The sequence below is a fragment of the Podarcis cretensis genome, assembly GCF_951804945.1.
Source record: "Podarcis cretensis genome assembly, chromosome: 3".
Lineage (NCBI taxonomy): Eukaryota > Metazoa > Chordata > Lepidosauria > Squamata > Lacertidae > Podarcis > Podarcis cretensis.
In genome coordinates this window covers 120,106,854-120,131,638 of record NC_137172.1, presented here as the reverse complement: position 1 = coordinate 120,131,638, position 24,785 = coordinate 120,106,854, and the positions used below count along the sequence as shown (strand labels likewise).

Genomic DNA, 24,785 nt, shown 5'->3' with positions numbered 1-24,785 from the left:
GAGGGGAGGCTCTGGGATACTTCCAGTGAGAACAACGAGGAGGTATCAGAACAGCCCATAAGGACTCCCACCCCCCGCCGGAAGCTGTCACGCAGGGAATCCAGGAGGCGCATGTCTGTGAAACAGCTCTTATGTTGGAAACGTTTCCGCAAACGCCCACTGTCAGATTCTACCAGCGACTGAGGGAGCCATGCTCAAGGGCTCTTCTCAAAGCAGGGTTTCACTACACAGAGTGAGCTCTGAGGGATCCAGCTTTAACGCACAAGCTGCTCATTATCCCACCACATTAAGGAAATGATTATTTTTCTCCTTCCAATAAAACACAGCAGAAAAGTTGTCCAAATATAAACAGTTAATTTATTAAACCTCACAATAATTTCATAATTATCTGTCTACGTATTTCTAATAGTATAACCAAATCAGTATTTTTTTATATAACTATAAAAACTACTCTGAAAATTTATTATTCCAAAAATGAAATCTTCATCTGGTTGTAAATATTTAGATTATACCAGCAAGAATGAGTCTTTCTATAAAAAAGTGATTTAAATAGATTCTTACTGACTAGTGATTTAAATCGATTTGATTTAAACCAAATCTACCCTGGGGACACTATAGCCCTATTACTGTGTTGTGCATAGTCTTTCACAGCTAACCCCAGCCTTAACCCTTAACCATTTCAGATACAGAATCTTATCTCACTGTATCAAATATTTTGACAGACTTTGATTCTACGTAAGAGGATTGCAGAACCTTGAGTTTAGTCCACTGTGCACCTGAGCATTTCCCCTACCCCAATTAGAAAGCGTAGCTGGAAAAAGGGGTGGCATACCACAAGAAATACAAATTTGCAAACAATACAAACCACTGACAGATAGTTGGCTTAACATGAACAGGCTCTTAATGGGCTATAGCAGGGAAATGCATTAGATAACATATGAAAATTAGCTTCAGTAAAGAAATAGAGTAGAACCTTATGCAAATAACACAGCCATAACCACGTGCAATCTCAAGACCAAATTATTCTGCCCTATTAAGTCATCTCTGATATTGCCCAAGGATATAAGCTCTCCAAGAAGAGTAAGGAACCTGTGTCCTTCCAAATTACCGTAACTCCAACTGCCATCAGCCTTAGCCAGCATGGCCGCAGGTCCAGGGGTCCGGCAATATCTGGAGGGTCCAGGTTCCCCACCCCTGCTCTGAATCTTACTGTGTTTTCCTTAGTTTGCTGCTCCCTAGTATATCCCAAAGTGTCACAATTGCACTTGGTTTTCACTGTGTTCAGGGTTAATGGAGCTTGTTAACTGCATCATTGCAGAAGTCTCTTTGCATTTAGCACATTAAGATACACCAGATTTCCCAGACTTGTAGTTTGCCAATTGTTTAATTTAGAAATATCGCCTTGCTTAGTAGAGAATACAAACAGCAGTCAAGTTGATTGAAATGAAAAGTCTTCCCTGGAAAAGAGCCTATAAGAGTTCATTGTTGGCTTCTGCACAAGGTTTCCTACTCCTCCCCAGCACAGACAAAAGCAGGTTATTTTGCTTCAGGGAGTCAAAACATAGCAGCAGGAACTTAAGTCAGAAACCAAACAAGTTTCCAGTTTTAAAACTGGAGCAGGAACCATATCAACGGGAACGAATTGTAAGGCCAAACGTTGCAATAATAATAATAATAACAACACTTGACTTGAAATCACCAGACTGCATTTTAATTAAACATGGGTAAAAAAATCACAATTCCCCAAACTATCTGATTAGCAGCAGTAAAGCACTTGGACCATTCATTCAGCTCCTACTTCTAATATTTAACCATTTTATAGCACTACAGAAATTAACAAATGGGGCTGGATTCAACTAAGCAGTTGCACAATAAATCCTAATAGTGGTACAAGGCTGACCCCTTCTCTTCACCCGCCCCCTGTCCCAAATCAGCACTGGGGGGGTGTCCCCCCCCCAAGAACAGCACATAGGAGAGATTGCACTGAAGGGACAATCATACTGGCACAATGTTGAATTCCTTCCATGAACTAGATTAGACTCACCAAGCAGAACCGGGGATACTTACTATCTGAAGTTTGATTGTTTTCCCATCTAACTCTATAGTTCTGATTTTAAAGTCCACGCCAATTGTGCTGATGTAGCTTTCTGTGTACGTATCATCCTAAATGGGAGAAGAGAAGAGAAAAGAATATCACCATTTACAAATCAGCAGCACTGTGTCCTACAAAGGCAAAGCCACAATCAAGACAAGTCAAGGTTCTGGGAAGGGTGGAGCTGAAGCCATTATACCAGCCTGTACTCTCACCTTGCGTAAAAAGTGATGCAACTATATGCACCAGCAAAGGTAAGGTGTCATGGCTCACTGCAGGCAGTCAAAGTTTGGCCACAGTCACAACTATTGCAATATATATTTCAATAATGCAATGGGTGAGGAAACCTTAAACCACTATCTGCCTGGTGTCACAGTAAGGGCTGATTCAAGTAATTCTGTCAGGGACAGAAAAGGAGCGAGAAAAGGCATGCTCAAACAGAAAAACATGAATTATCAATATGGTGTGTGGTTTTCCATTGAACCATGCACTCCCCATTACCAACCCCAAGTCGAATTGTATAAGGAAACTCCTTCCTCCCATCTGTTCTGGGGTTTTCATCATACCTCTGCAAATTAAGGGATGGCATAGGGCACATGCAGGGGGAAGAGAGGGAGAAGTCCTGTTGTGCAAGCTCACATAATTATTTAGTTAAATACTGTTCGCAGTTTATATTAATCGGTTTATTATTCAATTATAATTTACTCACATGCTATATAGAGCTATTTGCTCTACATGAAAAGTTTGGGCTCAGCCTTTGTAAGATGTTATTTTTCCTGGGAATTCCCAATTACACAAAAAAACATTATAATGCACTGCATGAGTTCGCTGGGCCCTAGGAGTGGTTTTACCCAAAGAGGTTCTTTCTGCTCCAGGTTGGTTTTATCTCTTATTGTGCAAATATTTACTTACTTACTATTTATTTACTTGTTCTGATATTGTTGTTTTAAGAAAAAAACTATTAAACTGTTGGGATTATTGAGATACATTGGACACCCTTTTCATTATATTACTATGAAGCAAATATATCCTCTAGACATTATTTGTTTCTGTTTTGTTCTTCTTCTGGGTTATAACTCCAGTATTTTGCTCACACATATTTTCTGGTTTTGCCTCTAGGGCTTCCCAATAACGTAAATTCCTCACTGGGCTAACACTGTGGAGTCTATTGTACCCAAACAGCTTTTGTGTTTGACTATGTTTTTGGACGCAGGCGGCACTGTGGTCTAAACCAGTGTTTCCCAACCTTGGGCCTCCAGCTGTTTTTGAACTACAATTCCCATCATCCCTGACCACTGGTCTTGCTAGCTAGGGATGATGGGAGTTGTAGTCCAAAAACAGCTGGAGGCCCAAGGTTGGGAAACACTGGTCTAAACCACAGAGCCTAGGACTTGCCAATCAGAAGGTTGGCGGTTTGAATCCCTGCGACGGGGTGAGTTCCCGTTGCTTGGTCACAGCTCCTGCCTACCTAGCAGTTTGAAAGAACGTCAAAGTGCAAGTAGATAAATAGGAAGGGAAACAGTGTTTCTGTGTGCTGCTCTGGTTTCGCCAGAAGCAGCTTAATCATGCTGGCCCCATGACCTGGAAGATGTATGCCGGCTCCCTCGGCCAGTAAAGCAAGATGAGCGCCGCAACCCGAGTCGTCCACGGCTGGACTTAACGGTCAGGGGTCCCTTTACCTTTAATGTTTTTGGATCATGATGATACCAATAAAATCTTCATTAACTTGTGAATTAAGAGTTGTTGACTCTTAAGATAAGCAATAAGGGACTTTCAAAGTAGTTTGTGATGTAGCATGGAGCCTGCTTTTCAAAGTGAAAAGCATCAGGCATGCTCAAGATTCTGGCCTACCGATTCTCCCCTGCTGCCAAGTCTTAGATAAGTTATTGTATTTTAGTGTTTTGTTGGAAGCCGCCCACAGTGGCTGGGGAAACCCAGCCAGATGGGCGGGGTATAAATAATAAATTATTATATTATTATTAGATTTAGTGAAGGAAAGAATAAGAAAGACAACCACCACAATGTTCCTCCCTGAGTTATAAACTAAATGTAGAACTTATGCAAAATTAGGCACAACTCACAGCTGCAAACCTTAGCATACTTATTCCAAGTATACTTGGAACTCCATGCAACTGTCCTATTGAACTCCACGCAATTTACTTTCAATTTAATTGTGCATAAGATTAAGCTAAGAGTTCAACCTGCTTGTGTTTCGTATTCTACAAATATTACAAATCATAGGATTAGTTCTCAATATGGCCTACAGTTATCATGTGGTAATTGCAAAGATCATATAGCAGCATGTTCAAAGATCCTATGTTTTGATAGCTCTCCATTCAAGCTACCAAAGGAAGGAAGCTTATCAAGCAGGAATTTTTTTCATTCATCAGCTGGCATCTGAACCAATCATGCAAATGAGCTTGGCATAATTGCACAGCAAGGAGAATTCAACAATATGCAAGTTTTCAGGTGTATATGCAACTAAAAAACTAAACTTCAGTTCTGCCTGCTAGAAGAAGCCATTTGAATTTGAAGGGTAACTGCACCCATACAAGGAGAACTCCTTTTCATGTGACTGTAAATTGGTATTTTCTTTTGATTATGATTAGCCAGTAGGAAAGAAAAAACAGGAAACCCGGAACACATTCATTTTTGCATTACAATCAGTTTTTAAGGTTAATCGTTAACAAAAAGTTGAAGAGGCATGACAACTTACTGCAAACCTAAGCAGAAGGCAAGATTTTCCAACACCAGAGTCTCCAATCAGAAGCAGCTTGAATAAATAGTCACTGAAAAGAGAAAACCATAATTAAATCTACTATAGTATGGCACATAGCAATTGAAACTGTTGGTTCATAATACACTTTGTTTTATTTCTATCACAAACTAGGGAAATTTCACACGTGTGTGTATGTGTGTGTGTGTGTGTGCTTGTACCTAAAGTACAAATTTAAAACTAAATTTCATGGCTACCTGGAACTACACTTTTGTGAAGGTACTGAAAAAGGTTAAAGATCCTTAAGTTTCTTCCAAAACAACTACAACGCTGTCCAGATGGGAACTGCTGGCACAGTACTCCAGCGGTCCCATTTTTACCTGGTTAGCTGGTTCCACAAGGTGATGTTAGGTGACTATTGTTCCACACACTGGCACCAGTGTCATTGTGTTCCATAGGGCTCTATCTTGTCTTTGGACATCATCCACTGAATTGGAGTCTTATTTAACATCTAAATGAAACTACAGGTTAGGGCACCTGGGCTAAGTGTCAACAATATATAGATTACAACTAGCTTCACATTTTTTCATTCAATCCAGGTGAAGCATTCTGAACCAGGAACCTAGCTTGCTAATGGACTGGATGAGGGTCAATAAACAGACAAGAGAGAAGCACTGTTGGGGGTGCTCCTAGCTGTTTAATGAGGTTCTGGTATCTTGGAACACCTTTCATAAACTACGGTCATCTATACTCTGGTACCCTCCCAGGGTGACCACTGCAAAGCATTATACATGGGGCCGTCCCCAGAGAGCCTCAACTAGCACCTATTGTCTTTTAAATGCCAGGTAAATAACATACTATTCGTCAAAGCCTTTTAGCTTCATTTTTGGTTACTGTACTAAAGCTACCCCACAGGCTGCGTGCTGTTGCTAATATTTTAGCTGCTTTTTCTTACTACATGTGTTGTTGAGGTTTTAAATTGTCTTCTTGGTAACATTCACCTTAAAAAAAGATTTACCATGTTGCAAACTGTCTAGAGCAGGCTTCCTCAACCTCGGCCCTCCAGATGTTTTGAGACTACAATTCCCATCATCCCTGACCACTGGTCCTGCTAGCTAGGGATCATGGGAGTTGTAGGCCAAAAACATCTGGAGGGCTGAGGTTGAGGAAGCCTGGTCTAGAGGACCCAGTAGGATGAACAATATTCAAGTGTGACAAATATATAAAGGCTTCAGAGACACTTTCTAGCCCTTAAGAAGAGGTATGCACCATTGTAGAGATGGTTCAAACTCCTGCTGTTCAGTAGCTATGAATAATAGGATGCTTAAGACATTTGTGATAGCATGGTTGATTCTTTTCCTATCTTGTCCTTCCAGAGTTTTGTGGAAGCCAGAAAAGAAAACATTGCTACTCTCAGGAGACTTCTCAACACAGTTACTTAAAAAACACTAGGCTAACGACTAATCACAACATGGAATATGTTTTCAATAGAAGCGGGATCATGGGAAGACCACGGAGTTTGTGTAGATAGGAGAGAACTCTCACAAACCTGAAGAACAGTCCCAATGCCACATAACTTATAACCCTCTTTAAAACACTGGAAATCCCATTTTTATTAAGATTGCTGTGAAAAGCCTTTTGAACACCTAGGCTTTACTACCTGCCATAGGTTGCATTACAAAGAACCCAGTATGCATCAAGAGCAATACTAGTTTCAGGTGATCATAAATCCCCTAGATTAGCTGAAAGTAAATAATGAACAGCAATTATAGAAAGGCTTTGTATATGCAACACCACAATCCTAAACTCATTACTTGGACAAAGTAAAACTCAAATAAGATTGACTTCCAATTAGTTTGGGATTAAAATTCAAGAGTAAGAAGAGGTAGAATAATGAAAGCTAAAGGGTTCAACTAGCATGTGTGCCCCATGTTTGTTCCATGCCATGTTTAGAAGGAATAGATAATGCACAAACCACTTAAGTCCAGTATGTCATATTTATTTAAATATATAGATTACAAGCAATTATGAATACACTGAATTGCCGCTGACCTATCTCAGTATTAGCAGCTGCTAACATGATACACTTTCAGGAAATGTTTGTCTTAAAACCTTGAGCCTGTTAAGACTGTTCGGAGAATAACACTCACAACAGTGCCAAGACTTCCTTAGAACAGATTTCTTGTTTAGCACTTCATGTTGTTAGCTTTACCTAATCAGAATAATGTGACTGTCTTTACTGTGTTAACTACTATGGCAGCTGTAATTAGGTCCAGTTAAGAATATAGGAGACATAAGGGAAGCTCATCAGAAGCACCTATTCTATTTTTAAGTGCTCTAGAGTAGTTGCAAAAATTCAAATGCATTTTGCAGATTTGACAATGGAATGAGGACCTCTCCCTTTAACAGTATCAAGCAAGTTAACACTGATTAAACCATCACATTAAAAGCACTGTTACTGTTCAACGAAGTCTCTGTCCCGACAGTAATATTGAACCACTCGTTCAAAAGCATTTTCATCTTAAAAAGAACAATCTTATTATTACATTTATATCCCACTTTTTCTCCAATGAACGCAGGGTTTCAGTTTTCTGGTATAGTTTTCTGAATATTAAAGCAGATTTGACATTGCAGATAAGTTTTCGGCAGTGGGAAGGATCCGATTATCTAATGTGCCATTCCACATGGTATTTGATATTAAAAACCCAGAGGTAGGCTGATGAACTTTCACACACGAGCAGCCCACATATCGGTATGCAACTGCTGGAAGAGATCTAAATAACAAGATTTAGAAACAAAGCTTAACAATGCAGTCCTATGCAAACTTTCCTGGGTGTAAGTGCCAATGAAACAGTGACTCTTATTTCTGAGAATATCTACCTACCTACCTACCGCACCCTTCATTCAATGATCACAGGGCCATTTACAATATAAAAACACAGACATAATAACAAACAAAATACCCCACCAACAGTTTAAATGGCCATAGATTGTTTAATTAGCCAAAGGCCTGTGAGAAAAGGAATGTTTTTGTCTGGCACCTAAGAGCATTCCTTAAGTGGAGAGCCACCACAGAAAAGGCCCTTTCTCATGTTACCACCCTCCACACCTCTCAGATGATGGGCCTCAGATAATGATCACAGAGTCCAGGGTCAGTTCATATGGGAAAAGGCGGTCCTTGAGGTATTGGAGTTCTGAGTCCCTTAAGGCTTTATGGGTCAAAACCAGAACTTTGAATTTGGCCCGGAAACTAATTGGCAGCCAGTGCAGTCAGGCCAGGATTGGCATTATATGCCCAAACTGTTTTGCCCTAGTGAGCAACCTGGCCACTGAATTCTACACCAGCTGAAGTTTCCAACCTGTCTTCAGAGGCAGCCCCATGTTTAACACACTGCAGTAATCTGACCAAGAGATTACCAGAGCACAGACAAGTTATGCTATCCCTGTCTAGATAGGGGCACAGCTGGGCCACCAGCCAAAGCTGATAGAAGTCACTTCACTTCACTGAGACCACCTGAGCCTCAAGAGACAACAATAGATCCAAGTACAGTAGTACCTCGGGTTACAGACGCTTCAGGTTACAGACTCCACTAACCCAGAAATAGTACCTTGGGTTAAGAACTTTGCTTCAGGATGAGAACAGAAGTTGTGCTCTGGCTGCGTGACGCCCCATTAACTAAAGTGGTATCTCAGGTTAAGAACAGTTTCAGGTTAAGAATGGACCTCCAGAACGAATTAAGTTCTTAACCAGAGGTACCACTGTACCCCCAATTTGTGTTCAGAGGAAGTCTAACTCCATCAGGACCAGACAATCGCCCATCCATCTGGTCTAGGGAACCACCCACTAACACTGCTTCAGTCTAATATGGATTGAATTTCAGTTTATTGGTTCTCATCCAGTCCATTACTGGATGAGAAACATAGGTCCAGAACATCCACTGTCACACCTACAGATGCAAAAGAGCTGTGTGTCATCAGCATATTGAAGACAATATACTCCAAAACTCTGGACAACCCTCCCCCACACTAAAGACTTCACAGGACCGAAGAGCACTCCCTAAGCATCATCTTCTGAAAATGGCCATCCAAGTAGGACCAGAATCACTGCAATGCGATGCCACCCACTCCTAACTCAGACAGCTGCTCCAGAAGTATACCATGGCCGATGGTATGGAAAGCAGCTGAGGGGTTGAGAATTAACAAGGACTCATTACCCTGTCTCTCTCCTGACAGAGGTCATCCTAGTGTGTAACCAAAACAGGAATGTATAATCAATTTATTTCCTAGGATTCCCATGTTCATCTGCATGTTTCTCCTCTTCCTCTATTGTTTTGTTGCATCCACTTTCAGAATGAAAGGTCCCTGGGCCACTACAAATACATAAAATACAGTCCATTCTTCAGAATATCTGAACTGGGAAATCAGCAATACCAGAGAACATTTTATTTTTATGTGCTAAAACGTGCTATTATTAAAACATGCTAAGTACAGTCGTACCTTGGATCCCAAATGCCTTGCAAGTCGAAGTGAGTGTTCCGGTTTGTGAACATTCTTTAGAACCCAAATGTCTGACGCGGCTTCTGATTGGTTGCAGGAGCTTCCTGCAGCCAACTGAAAGCCATGCCTTGGTTTCCAAATGTTTTGGAAGTTGAACGGAATTCCGGAATGGATTCCGTTCGACTTTCGAGGTGCCACTGTAGTTCACAGCCATTATTTTATTCATATTAAGCACTCACTTCTTACTGATTTCAAGGGCTGGGAGCAAAAGAACTGTGCAACTAGTTTTACATGTCCAATGGCATTACACAGGGTTGATTCACTTGCACATTAGCCTCTCCTACTATTGTGCAAACTAGTTCTGAAACCAAGGATACTTCCATAAGGATCTGGCACACCAGACTGCATACTTCACAAAGGCAAAAAGAGCAACTGACCTGCACAAGTCCTTGGATGGGCCTAAAGTAGCTCACTAAATCCCTGTCATTACTATACGGACTATAGTAATGACATTCTTCATTAATCCATACACAAGATGCAGCCCTTTTTGGAAATACTGGATTAAAACAAACATTTGCAGCAAATAATTATTCACTGCTGATCTCCTATTTTAGACACACCAGAAACTGAAATGAACTTTTGTCATCAGAATCATCCATTTTATTTCCATATTGCCCTTCCTCACATGGGAGCTTAAGGAGATGAAGATTAAAAAATCCAAAAATAATTGAAAGCACCTAAAAATCACACCTCAAAAATTAAAAAAAAAGCATTGGTAGGTATTGGGGGAGGCAGCCTTTTATGTTCTTGGGCCCCACACCATTTGGGGCTTTACACCAATATCAGCACCTTGAATTGGTCCTGGTAGCACACACAGTCTCAGCTTGCTGCCCTGCTGAGCAGGGAGTTCGGCCACCTGGGCCTCCAGGGAAAGTCTGGAATTAAGGAAGAAGCCCAAACTAAATACCTCAAAGGGAGCACAACCCTAACCAGAACAAGTTGTCTCCCCAATTTCTGGAGATGAGATCCACCAATCTACAACACCTCCAGATCATCAGCATTCAGCCTCAGTTTATTGTCCCCCATCTAGCCCATCATTCATCCCCACACTGGTCCAGCACAGCCTCTCCGATGCAGGTGGAATGGAGAGAGAAGAGAGTATCACTCCAAATTTTAGGATGACAATTCCCAGCAGCTTCATAGAAGTATGAAACAACATGGTGGACAGAATATACCCCCACAGAGCAATACACCACAAGTGCCACGAGGTCAAGCAGCCGTTCCCCAGCACTACCCTCTGGTAACGATCCTGCAGGTAGGAGCAGGAATGCTGTTAACATGGTCAAACACTGCTAAGAGATCAAAAGCCATCCTAGTCAAAAATCTCCCTGCCCCCCTCTCCAAAGGTTATCAATAATCAAGATGACCAAGATGTTTCAGGGTCAAATACAGATCTGAAGATAGACTGCCTCAGCTTTGACAGAAAAGGGAGGGCGGGGGAAGCTTTGCGGAGGGAACAGTAGCTGAGAGGGGGGAGGCTTCGCTTCCCTGCCTGGCCATGCAGAGGGGGCTGGGAGAAAGCCATCCTCTGCAGCATTGGAGAAGGGGAAGAAATTAGGAAAGCTCCACCTGACAGAGGGAGGGAGACAGTGATAGAAAATGGGATAGGAATGCTAGGAGTTGTGGCTTCTGGGACCTAGGTTGCAGGTGCCAAAACAAAATGTCTAAGCACCATTAAAAAAAATAAATTGCTGCCCCACTACCAAACCGGGCAGCCTCGAGGAAAAAAAAGGTGCTGGGCAAATCAGGGAAGCTGCAGGGTAATGTGGCACCAAAAGACATGTATTTTGCTACCACTCTATCCTGTCAAACACCTGCTTCACCGTCAGCACAGAACAAAAAAAGATGTGTGTCAGGGGTTCAGGAGCAGAGGCACAGGGAAGAGAGGAGATGGAGAGCGAAGGGGAAGAATCCGAGGGGAGCGTAGGAGAAGAGGACAGTGGACCGAGGGATTCCATGAGCCTCTCCAGCGAATCGGAAGATTCACAGAAGGGGGCGCCAGTGGCCAGGGGTAGGGGGTTCCCAAGGGGAACGTCCCAGGAGCAAGGGGGGAGCAGGGACTCCCAGAGCAGTAGTTGGAAATCAGGACCAGCTTCCCCACCAGAGCAGAGTGGGGGGGAAGAGTCCCAAGGATCAGGGCCAGTGCATTCCCCACCAGGGAGAGAAGAGAAGGCAGGGCTGACCACACCTCCTTCGGAGAGTCAGACAACGGAGGGGAGGTCAGATCCGGCCAGTATCCAGGAAGAGGGAAGCAGTGACAGAAGTAGTGTAACGGTCAGGAGGAAGGTCACTGGGTTGGCGCGAGAGGCAAGTTCAAATGTACAGGAGCGCGGGACAGCAGAGAATGAGGATTGGGAACCGGGTCCTAAAGCCCGCAGGAGGGAGGGGGAGGAGCTAAGCGACTCAGCGTCGGAAGAGTCCAGAAAGGGCAATGCCCCAGCGGGCAGGAGGACCCAGAGGAGGAGAGAGCAGCGTAAAAGGTGGAGCCGGGCTAGGATCTTAAACTGGTGTCATAGGGGAGGAGACTCAGACGGTACTTCGCCGGTCTAGGCTTTAAGACGTAGAGCTGCGCACTGCGGCTTTGAAATGGAAACTAAACCTCAATAAAGACTTTTGTACATAACGACAGTCTGGCATTGGTCCTCTGTGAGCTGGGACCTAGAGGCAGCTCTGACAATGTGTTTTTTGGCTGCTGTGCTACCGGGCAAATAAGGCGTGTGTCATTTGCTACCACTGTGGCTCGCAGGCCAGCTGACTGCAACCAGGCAGGTGGAGATGCTAGGTGCCAAGGGTGGCTCCTGAACATTTCCATCCTGTCAGAAAAGGCTGGCTACCCGATACAAAATGTGACTGGCACCCGGCTAATTTCAAACGCTGGAGGGAGAATAGGAGGAGGAGGCGGCAGCAGCAGCAGCAAGAGCGCTCCTGCTGCTGTCGCCTTGTGGAGCAAGAGGGTCATGGGGTTGTTTGGAGCCATAACGTACCTAACGCCAAAGTCCGGAAGCCGTGGGAGCTGCTTAAGAAGTTGCAGCAGCAGAACAAGCAGTGCCAGTAGGGCTCCAGGCAGCCGCCACCGCAAACAGCTTCTCAGCAGTATCCACAGCAGCAGGGGGTGGGTGTCTGTATGCCATTGATTGTGCCACTTGCCGTGTCGGCACCCTGCTGTTGCCTTTGCCACTGCTCCCTGCTGCCATGAGCAGCCTTTTGCTGCCTGGCCTCAAGAGTCACTGCCTCGGCTCCAACAAAACTGAACCGAGGTGGCCTCTGCTGAGTGGGTAAAAAAGGAAGAGGAAGTGGCTTGGCACCGGTGGATGTTATGGTGGCAGGGGAAGCCGCAGAGAATGGCATCCTTATTATTAGTGGAGCCGCTGAAGCCTGATGAGCTGGACTGGCTGTGGGAAATAACCTGGCTCACGCAGCACCAAAAGATGTGCTTCTGTGGGGCACCGCAGCACAAATGCGACTAGACAAAGTGTTTTGAAGCCCCACAACCCAGGTTCCAGGCGCCATGTGGTACCTAGCTTTCCTTTCCCAGCTTTGAACACTGCCTCAGATGTCATAGCCTAACCCTCACATCATACCTTCCCTCAACCCTGCCGACCCATGCTCTGAGCTCTCCCTGTCCCCCATCTCCCAGTCACATGCTCTTTTCTTACTAATTTCAGCAGAACACAAGAAGAGAAACTAAATCCAGCCATAATCAAGTGTGGGATGCAACAACAAATTAGATTGTAGGAACCCAAGCTAGGGGACATAGAGAAATCACTGGCAGCATTTCTGTGCAGTACTTTAGCCATATAATGCTAAAATATGTGTATCTTAGCTTTTTCTTCACTATTTATGCAGATCAAATAGGTTTCTAAAGTTGGTAGTACTAGTACCACTCTAACATCCTATTGCAAATCGAAGTAACAGTACCACATGTGAAAACACAACCTGAGTCTCTTGATGGCTGGGGCACAATCTGTTCAAAATTAAGTAGTCCCTACTTAACTTTCTCTCAGTTGTGGGAGGATTTTGTCTTTGGTAACTTGCTGTTTTTAAATAATCAGCTGTTTTCGCATCCCCACAATGATCTGACTATATGTCCTAATTCCATCCACCCTCCCGATAATTCAGCAGACTCCTAGCAAACTTCACATTGGCACTCTTTAAAATAATCACTGCTCCACAGTCAACAGATGCTCCTCCTGAAATTATTTACCAGACAAGACAGATTTATATCAAATTATCTGCTACCTATGAGCTCACTTCAAAGACACAATAAGATATCACTCAGTATTCCAATCTGAAACATCAAGAAACTTGTTACTGCAATTTAAATATCCACTGCATATCAAAACAAGTTACAGCTGTGTTGTTGTTGTTTTTTCAAAAGGGGGTACAGTGGTGCCCCGCAAGACGAACGCCTCGCAAGATGAAAAACCCGCTAGACAAAAGGGTTTTCCGTTTTGGAGGTGCTTCGCAAGACAAATTTCCCTATGGGCTTGCTTCGCAAGACGAAAATGCCTTGTGAGTTTTTCTGACTTTTTCCCCCTCCCCTCCCCCCCTTTTTCTAAGCCGCTAAGCCGCTTATCCGCTAAAAGCTGCTAAGCCGCTAATAGCGCTAATCTGCTAATGGGCTTGCTTCGCAAGACAAAAAAACCACTAGACGAAGTTCTTTTCGTCTTGCGAGGCACCACTGTATTAGGATGAAACATGGATACAACACCAGACCATTTCTTTAATGTTTCTGTTGAAGAATACAGTATTAGAAACAAATACAAACTTCCTAGAGCTGGGGCACTGCTAGGTACTAAAATGACTCACAGCACAGGCTCATGAAATAAATTTGCAGAAAATGTGCATTAGCTAATTTACATGCATGGGTGCAAAATTTTGGCTGAATTTCATAGGGGAAACTTTTTGCCTCTTGCTATGTGTTTCCAAAAGAATTTCATTGCTATAGTGGGTTATAGCCATTGCTAATCCTGTTCAGAGTAGACCCAGTGAAGTTAATTAACATGGCTAACTTAGGTTGATTAATTTCAGTGGGTCTATTTTGAGAAGAACTTAATAAATGGATTGGGACCTACACCTTACCTACATTCTATATGCACCTATTAAAAACTAGAAGAAATATTGTCCAATATCTAACATAACACTCATGCTCTCTTTCACAAACACTTCTCCTTCCACATGCCATTCAGCTATTGCATATATTCACAAGTCCCCTATCACCAGTCAACACCATTGACACACGATATTCAACAACCACTATCTATACCAGTCTCAAATCTTCCATTCTTGGGCAAGGTGATTGAGCGAGTGGTTGCTGAACAACTCCAGGCACGCCTGGAAGAAGCGGACCATTTGGATCCCTTCCAGTCAGGATTCAGGCCTCCTCATGGGACTGAAACTGCCTTGGTCGCACTGGTTGATGATCTCCGGCGGGCTAGGGACAAAGGTGAGAGCTGTTTCCTAGTTCTGCTGGATCTCTCAGCGGCGTTTGATACCACTGACCATAACATCCTTCTGGACCGTCTTGAGGGGCTGCGAGCTGGGGGCACTGTCATACAGTGGTTCCGCTCCTTCCTCCTGGGCCGTGTTCAGAAAGTGGTGGTGGGGGATGAGTGTTCAGAGCCCTGGGCTCTCCCTTGTGGGGTGCCTCAGGATTCTGTCCTCTCCCCCATGCTTTTCAACGTTTACATGCAGCCGCTGGGAAAGATCATCAGGAGGTTTGGGCTGGGTGTTCATCAGTATGCGGATGATACCCAGCTCTACCTCTCTTTTAAATCAGAACCAGTGAAGGCGGTGAAGGTCCTGTGTGAGTGTCTGGAGGCGGTTGGAGGATGGATGGCGGCTAACAGATTGAGGTTGAATCCTGACAAGACAGAAGTACTGTTTTTGGGGGACAGGAGGCGGGCAGGTGTGGAGGATTCCCTGGTCCTGAATGGGGTAACTGTGCCCCTGAAGGACCAGGTGTGCAGCCTGGGAGTCTTTTTGGACTCACAGCTGTCCATGGAGGCACAGGTCAAATCTGTATCCAGGGCAGCTGTTTACCAGCTCCATCTGGTACGTAGGCTGAGACCCTATCTGCCTGCAGACTGTCTCGCCAGAGTGGTGCATGCTCTGGTTATCTCCTGCTTGGACTACTGCAATGCGCTCTACATGGGGCTACCTTTGAAGGTGACCCGGAAACTACAACTAATCCAGAACGCGGCATTTAGACTGGTGACTGGGAGCGGCCGCGGAGACCATATAACACCAGTCTTGAAAGACCTACATTGGCTCCCAGTACGTTTCCGAGCACAATTCAAAGTGTTGGTGCTGACCTTTAAAGCCCTAAACGGCCTCGGTCCAGTATATCTGAAGGAGCGTCTCCTCCCCCATCATTCTGCCCGGACACTGAGGTCCAGCACCGAGGGCCTTCTGGCAGTTCCCTCACTGCGAGAGGCCAAGTTACAGGGAACCAGGCAGAGGGCCTTCTCGGTAGTGGCGCCCGCCCTGTGGAACGCCCTCCCATCAGATGTCAAAGCGATAAACAACTACCTGACATTCAGAAGACATCTGAAGGCAGCCCTGTTCAGGGAAGTTTTTAATATGTGACATTTTAGTGTATTTTTCATCTTTGTTGGAAGCCGCCCAGAGTGGCTGGGGAAACCCAGCCAGATGGGCGGAGTACAAATAATAAATTATTATTATTATTATTATTATTATTATTATTAATTATTATGATTATTATTATACAAGAATTGGAAAGCAAATGAAAACAGAGGGTGGTGGGGTCTCAAAGCACTGTGCTTTGCAGTTCACCCAGTCATCCTATAAGCAGGTTTATTTCTATTTTTTTGGAATGGGGGAGGTGAGAAGAACCATGGTCTAGCACAAAAGACCCAGCGTCAGTCCCCAACATCACCCCTGCCTAGCGTCCCCATACAAAGTTTTGAGAGTCATAATAAATTTAGATTTATTGCCCTACAGTGTCACTGCTGTTGCCAGAAGCAGAACATGATCTCCTGATAGTAGCCTACACAGTTCTCAAGAGAGAAAGAACTTAAAAAAGTGCAAGGGTCAAAGAAGTTCAACAGTTAAACAACCATTTTAAACAGCTAAATAACTTTTCTTAGACGCTATCACTGTGATGCAGCAACATTGCAAAATTAATGTTAAGCCCACAAAGCATTTTGTAAGCATCATGTGGTGAGCACATGACCAGCAGCTAAGTGAAGGGTAGACATCTATGTCAAGCAGTCAATAGCAATTGGTTGAAAAGTGTGTTAGATGAACTGCCAGAATGAGACAAGACTTCACTTTATTCCTTACAGCTTAAATTTAGGGAACTTAACTAAGCTTTACTACATTTTAATACAAAACAGCAGGGTCCATTAGAAAATAAGCTTGTATGTTCTGCACTGGCAGCCTTAAGGGCGTAGTAAAGTAGACCTGCTATGTGCGCAATTGCTTCTCAGTGTAGAGGAGAAAATATCATTAACTTTTCATGACGTGTCATAAAATCTTCTCACTCCCCATCTGTGACCACTGCTGTTTGTAACCCAAACTCCCACGGGACAACATTACAGGCTTCCTTCATTTCCCTTTCATTCACCTTCACGTTTGTTAAGTTTCCAATACATTTTGAAGACAGCTGAAGCCCGAAAGTGTTTCAGTAGTGTAAATAGAGTCAGCTGCTAAGAGTGCAATTTTCAGCCAACAATTTCTTGCCTCAATTGTTAAATCCACTAGATGGCTACTCCCAGCTTCATTCCACTTCCTGCACTATGGAAATAATACTGACTTCTCTGTTAAAGCAGGGCTGAAACCACAAGGCCTCTGGGTTGACTGTGCTCCTATATGGCAGGAGTAGAGAATCTGATCCAACCCCCCTCTATCTGACCCTTGAGATTCTCCCCAGTCACACCCTCTAGTATTTGTGCTCTGCTGGAATGTGTTCTTAACTATGGAAGTGCCTCTTGCTTGTCTGGATGGGTGACAGAAGGACGTGTATGAGTACTAAAGTACTGTACAAAGGTAAAACTTACATTCATTGCTCCACCCACTTTTGCCTCTGGACCTGCTCATCACTGACAACCTCCATAAAGTTGCACAGAAAAGAATGCAGCCCTTGCGTTCCCCATCCCTGCTAAAAATTATTTATTTAAAAAAAAATATTGACCACACTTTCAAATAAAATATTGCAAGGCAGTAAGCCACCTAAAAACACCAATATGGGAACCTGAGGTGCTCAGAATTTGTGGTCTATCTTCACATTTGTGTAAGAGCGATCCAAGTCTATCATAACTGAGAGTGAGGGCAGGAGATAGTCTGCACCACTACTTCTGTACTGTCCCTCCTATATTCTGAAGCACATGGTGACACTGATACCAGTTTTTCCAGTCTTTTGCAGCTGGCCAACTAAGCCACATGTTCACCTGAATCTCAGATCCCTTCACTAAGATACTGATGCTACTAAACTAAAAAAAAGGAGTTTGGAGAAGACAGCAGGCCTTCAGGGGGAGAGAAGCAAACAACAAAAATTGGGACAGGGGAGGCTGGGAAGAGAAAGTGGTAGGTGGAAAAGACAAATATGGGAGAGTTGGAAGATAGCAACAAAGATGCAGTTGTAGAGACTTGTAAGAAAAACAGTGAAGGGTGTCGCTGAGATACCTAAGCGAAGATAGAGACTGCACCTGCAAAGAGGGTAAGAGTCCCATGGGGTATAAAGAGAACAGAAGAGATGTTGAGAGAGAGAAGTTCAGGGAGGCCTGTAGCCAGGGGGTGGGAGAGGAATAAATACACTTACGGGTCACAGAAAAAAAGAGGAGGCGAAGAGAGAGATTATGATTAAAAGTTACAGCTGAGGACACAAAGCAGGAGTCAGAGCACAGGACTTAAACCTGGGAGACCATTCAGTCACAACTCATGCAAGAGATGTAGATCACTTGGTATGGCATAAGACTCTTAATCTCAGGGTTGTGGGTTCGAGTCCCATGCTGGGCAAAATTTTCCTGCATTGCAGAGGGCTGGACTAAATGATCCTCATGGTCCCTTCTAAATCTACAATTCTATGATTCTATCCTGGGTAACTTTGGGCTAGTTACCTATCCTATATCAAAGGAATGTTGTGAGGATTAAAAAGAGGCGAGCCACATATACTGCCCTGTGCTCACTGGAGAAAAAGTGGATTTTTTAAAAACAACTCCTACTGACTTTCAGAGATTAAAATACTAATACAGCTCTAGTGTGTTAGTGAAAGCATTCTACACAGTGTGATTTGAGTTGTGCACCTCTACTATAAGATTTGCCAGCAAGTATGCATACTACTACTTAGCATCTGGGCTCCACAATTTAAAGTTTGAGTTGCATACAACATAGGTGTGCAGAACACAAAGGCACAAGAACGGAACCAGGCAAAACCATGTCTCACAAACACTTTTTAAAAGATTGTTTTGCCCGAATCTGTTCTTGTGCCTTTGTGTTCTGCGCACCTATGGTGAATGCAACTCAAACGTTAAATAGCGGAGCCCAGACGCTAAGTAGTAGTATGCATACTTGCACACTATAGTGGTAGAGGTGCACAACTCACATCACGCTATATATATATCTCCACAGCAGGAACTGTTAGCGAGAATGTCATCAGGAAGCTGTGACATCCATTCCCCTAATACTGGGGCCCCTTTATAGATCCTCGCCGGCCAAATGCGCCCAAAACGGCCCCCCTCCCGGCCCCACAACAGGACTTGGGGGGGGGACACCCTCAGGCACATTCCATTCCACCAGTTCGTCTCCACAGGACCCCCCCCCGCCCCAATATCCCATTAATATCACTTTTTCGCAGGCCCTTCAGCCCCCTGCTTTCTGCGGCTGGGAGGCCGGTGGGAGCAACTCCCCGCCCCCCACCCCCGGGTCCAGCCCCCTTCACCTCAGATATATTTGTCCCCCCTGCACCTACTCCTGCTCTTCGACTTCCGCGTCGCCCCCCAGCCCCGAATTAGGGTCCCCCCTCCCCCTAATCGCCCCCCCCGACCCACACGCAGGCGCAGAGCGACCCTCCCCTGGCGCGGCGCTACTCACTATTCGGGATTCATGCTTGACATGTCAGCGGGGCCCCGCGGCCTGTGAAGAACGAGCTCGCTCCGCGGAGCAGGCGGCGGTCAGACCCACCGGCGGCGGCGGCGGCGGCGGCGGCTCCTCCCGGCGGTCAGGCTCCCTTTATCCGCCCGAGCAGCGGAGGGGCGAGCGGAGGGCAGCACCGGCAAACGGACGCGGCGTCTCCCTTCTTGGCCGGGCTCCACTCCTCCCCTCACAGGCGGCGGCGGCGGCGGCGGCTCCGGCACCCAGATCCCAAAATGGCTGCCGGCCCCGCGAACCAGGAAACAGAGAGGCATCCGAGAGGAGGGGCCGGGCTTACATTGCGGCGGCCGAGCGGGGGAGGCCTTCTCAGGGCACGCCGGGAAATGGAGTCTCCGAGGGAGGAGGCGGCCCTCGGCCCGCCGCGGAGGCGTCAGAGGGGAGAGAACTCAGTTTCCCGGCGGCGCCCTCGGCGCAGCTGGCGCGTGCGCGTTCCGGGTCGCCTGTCCCCCCCCGCGGCTTCCCGGTTGACTCAACTCCGATGTTCTGGCAGCGGATTGGCTGGCGGGCGAGGCCGGCCGGGTTAACGTCAGCAAGGAAACGTGGCAGCTCGGGCGAGCCGTTGACCTCGCCGGACGGGAGGGAGGGAGGGAGGGGGCGGGGCCTGGCAGCCTTGGTGGGCGGAGCCACGCTGGCAGGCGGAGGGCGGGATTCGAACTGAGGGGCGAAGTTAGCTCTGGACCTGATCCGAGTCCCAGAGCAGCAGGGCCGGCTCACCCGTGAGGCAAGGGGAGGAGGCTGCCTCAGGAGGCAGGGTCTACAGGAGCGGCAGATCCTGATGTAGATCTATATTCTCAAAATGTTTTTGTTGGTTTTCACAACATCATAAACCAGCAAACACATAAAACAAACAAGCATAAATCACAGCCTTATTAAAAATTACACTTATTAACATTAAGTGACTTCCTCGCTTCCCCTTAGTTGAATTTCATTGCACGTCCTTTTAACGGTTTTCCAGATCACAGTTCTTTAAAAAAATTAACTTAAACATTAGCATCCTTAGATCTTCACATTGTGAAATTAAAGAAATTAATTCATCGCTTAACTTAAATAAAATCTTAAGCCAATTAAGTATCTGCAAGCTGTTTTCACTTAATTTAAATTAACATATGTAACTAAGTAATCATTAAATTTGATCCAATCTTCCTGATACTACTCCTCCTTCTGGTCATGGACTCTTCCGGTTAGGTCGGCTAGCTCCAAAAAACCCATCATCTTCATCTGCCATTCTTCTATCATTGGTAATTCTTGGGTTTTCCACTTTTTAGCTAATAAAATACGCGCAGCAGTCGTGGCATACTAAAATAATTTAACATCTTTCTTGGGCAATTCCAAACCTGTTATTCTAAGAAGAAAGGCCTCTGGTTTCTTTATAAATGTATATTTCAACATTTTTTTTCAATTCATTATATATATTTTCCCAGAAGTCTTTCACCTTGGGGCAGGTCCACCACATATGATAAAATGTTCCTTCCTTTTCTTTACATTTCCAACATAGATTATCACAGTAATGATATATCTTTGCTAATTTTACAGGAGTCAAATACCATCTGTACATCATTTTCATTATATTTTCCTTTAACGCAGTACATGCGGTGAACATGACCCCTTTCTTCCACAATCTTTCCCAGTCCTCAAACATTATATTATATCCTACATCTCTTGCCCAATCTATCACCACAGATGTAGATCTTTATTTTCTCCCCCCCCCCCCACATCCCTGTAGATCTTTCCTCAGCCCTTCTTCCCTGACTGGGGGAATGGGCGCAATTTTGTGGTTTGTCTGGGGCACCAAAATGTCTAGGGCTGGTTCTGCTGGAACATAGATAGGGAGCTGTCTTATACCACCCACCCTGTGGAACGCCCTCCCACCAGATGTCAAAGAAATAAACAACTATCTGACTTTTAGAAGACATCTGAAGGCAGCCCTGTTTAGGGAAGCTTTTAATATTAGATGAATTATTTTAATATTTTGCTGGAAGCCACCCAGAGTGGCTGGGGAAACCCAGCCAGATGGGTGGGGTATAATAATAAATTATTATTATTATTATTATTATTATTCTACCAAGTCAAGCTTCCAGGCAGGGAGCCTCTCTGGGGATTGAACCCAAGACCTTCTGAGCTATGGCCCTCTCCTCATTTATCTACTAAACCATTGGTTTGTTTAAGGGGGCGCAACATGCACATTGCTACAAAGATATCAAGTGATGCTCAGCGATTCCAGAAGCTGTAGGTGGTGAGGTTCATCTTGGACTGTGTAATGAAATATTACTATGTCAAATAATAGCAAAATCACACTTTTCCTGATTTCCTGCGTAATAGCAGAGGTGGACCACGTGATCCTTGGCGTGAGAATGGGGGTGTTACAAATACACAAGTGTCTCTTTTCCCATATGTGAAATATTGTTGAGTAGGGAAAGTTGGAAACAACCGTCTGATTGAGAGATGGGAGGCCCACTGCTATAAAACAAGACATCCTGTCAGAACATGGTAATTGTATGCATGGAGGTGACATCTTGTAGGAATCGGGTGCTGTTTACAATGATAAGAGCAGCTTTCCAGCTTTTTAGGCGGGGAACATTCCCAGTCCTCTCTGGAGGTTGTACTTGGGATCTTCTGCTTGCAAGGCAGATGCTCTACCAATGGCCCTTCCTCCTGCATTGGAGCATAAAGAGAAATAGAAATAGCAAGACTAATTTAAGGCTTTAAGCAGCCAAGGATGTACAAGGATCCAATGCGCAGATCATTGCCTTCACTAATCCAAGATTCTTGTCAATGCCCTTGATAGTGTACAGAATAAAACCACCACCTGGTTACTTGCAACAAGTGGTTGATCTGGATACTGCCAGTTTAGACACTGCTTTCTAAAAGCCACATCAAAGCCAGACTAAACATGAATAGCTTTTTATCAGCAAATTAATGTAGCAAAGGCAACAAAGTGAGCAACGGTTCATTCACTTTCAGAGGAGCTACTTGTCTTTCGAAATTTACTGATTTTTCACTACCACCCAGAACTGAACTAGAAGCAATTCCTGCTAGCAGCCACCAGAAGCTCTGTGCAGAAAAATAGCTCTGGTGTGTGTTCGTTAATACAGTGGTACCTCGGTTTACGAACTTAATCCATTCCGGAAGTCCGTTCTTAAACCAAAACCGTTCTTAAACCAAGGTACGCTTTCTCTAATGAGGCCTCCCACAACCGGTGCCCTTCCACTATTCGGATTCCGTTCTTAGACCGAGGTAAAGATATTAAATCAAGACACTATTTCCAGTCTTGCAGAGTTTCTAAACCAAATTGTTCTTAAACTGGACTGTTCTTAAACTGAGGTACCACTGTATGTGTTGGGCTCAGAACAAGGTTCCTATGGAGACCACAAAGTCCCGAGTAGAACTAGAAGCACTCTTGGCATGGGCATCTCTTGAGTTTATTATTATTATTATCATACATTTATTTCTACCCACATTTTCCAATGATGGGACTGAAGGCAGCTTACGTATAAAAATGAGAACCACTAAAATAAGAGAAAAAGCCACCATTAAAAACAATTAAACACTGATAGAAGTAAAACTATATATGTGAACAACATCTATTAAAACCATACAAAGAATTAAAATAAAAACTGTATGGCCCCAGCCCTTTCATTTAAAAAAGTTAGTTCCTGGAAGTCTATTGGAACAAAAAAGTCTTCACCTGCTGGTGGAAGCCAGTTTAGCTTCTCTAGAGAGGGAGTTCCAAAGTTTGAGTTGTTGGGAGTCACTGTTTTGTATGCTCTGTAGTGTTTAATTTTTTTTATGTAATGCTTTTCTGTTCAAAATACAACAACATTGGTGTAGAATTGTAGTGAATGCTGCATATTGCTCAATATGTGCAGTGTGTGTCATATGGAAAACCATGGGAGGTGCTCAGCCTGATCCCACATTCATAGGATGGGATAAAAGCAAATGGACAACTGAAATGAGTTAACTACTAATTTGAGTATTGCATAATTCACTTTACAGAACATTTGTTTGCACCTGCAAAACAAGTTGAAAAGTACCATGCAGTAGATGTGGCACAATGAGAGCTGTAGTGCAACAACACCCAGAGGGCTAGACCTGACCTAGACAAATAGGACAGATGCAAAAAAGAATGTAAATAGCACAAAAGCATATTAATGAGCTTGGTCTTGTTCAGAGAACCAGCATCCCTGAGAAGTTGCCTGGTTTAACACCAATATGTTTTGACGCTTCTGCAGAGACCCCAGTGCAGTAAAAATGTCAGTTATTTAACACTGATAGGAGTGTACATACAACTTGTTAGCTATCAAGAGAATGCATTTCCCTTTCTAAACTAAGCATATCAATAGTTAGCACTGACACAATGATAAGTGGTCAGAGCACCAAACAACAAGGGGCCAGAATTAGCTATTAAGAGGAACAAAGAAGTAGGGGTGGGAAGAGAGATGATAAATATTTGGCTTACAGTTGTTTTCTGTCTCTTGAGTATCTGTTGCAAAACAAGGGATAATATTCTCATGTCCCTTTGAGGGACACATACATCTTTGAGCATGCACGTGCATGCGCAGAGCGAAAGAACCCTCTTACACCTGGAACTTGTGTGCGCAGGAGGGTGGATCCAGCAAGATGTTTCCTACACAATTTTATTTTATTCATTTTATTCATTGCCAGCGTATGGGTACAATGAAAAGCTAAACTTAAAAAAGCAGTTATCTGAATTGGAAGATAACTCCTTGCTCCCTAAATAAGTCAGCAAAAGGATTTCGGTGGTTGTGAATGTAATTATAACGTTCAGACATCTCACATTAGACTAGTGCTCTCATGTTATGTCTCCAAAGATGTTTTAAAACTGGTTAAAGAAATAGTTGTGGACCAAAAGGTAACAGCAATCCTGTTTCCTTGTAAAGAACAAAAGTGGTGTCCAAATGACAAAGGCAGCCCATAATTATCAGCAGCCCATATTTCCACTGAGATGGCAAGCTGTGATTATATCCTAAAATGTCAATGTATTCTTATCTTCACCCTTTTTTGCAGGCAGAATGTTTTTGTTTTCTGTAGATAGTCTCTCCAGGCACCTGGTCACAGATCAGGAAGAGAATCTGGAAGAGATTCAACGAACTCGTGGGTCGCATCCAGTTTCCATGGACTTTTTTCCAAATGCAATCATTGTCTGCATTGTGTGAGAAGGGGATTTTTAGCGTAATGGCAGAAGCTTCTAAGATGTCTGCTCATTTTATGCTGGGAGCTGCAACACAAATATTGCTTTAGGTCTGCCAAGTGTCCTTCCCAGGGCCAAAAGTTCATTTTCTGCTAGAA

The 24,785-nt window shown here is 44.2% G+C and overlaps 1 protein-coding gene across 1 annotated transcript in view; it reads right to left on the bottom strand.

Annotated features, from left to right (window-relative positions):
• Positions 1–19,746, bottom strand: part of RAB1A (RAB1A, member RAS oncogene family) — a 33,447-nt gene extending 13,701 nt beyond the window's left edge. The window contains exons 1-3 of the mRNA XM_079970155.1: positions 19,419–19,746; positions 4,809–4,881; positions 2,068–2,163 (exon numbers count right to left, since the gene is read on the bottom strand). Coding sequence (XP_079826281.1) covers positions 2,068–2,163; positions 4,809–4,881; positions 19,419–19,441 — 192 coding nt within the window. The 5' untranslated portion in view covers positions 19,442–19,746. The remainder of the gene's footprint in view (positions 1–2,067; positions 2,164–4,808; positions 4,882–19,418) is intronic.
• Between the last annotated feature and the right edge of the window lie 5,039 nt (positions 19,747–24,785).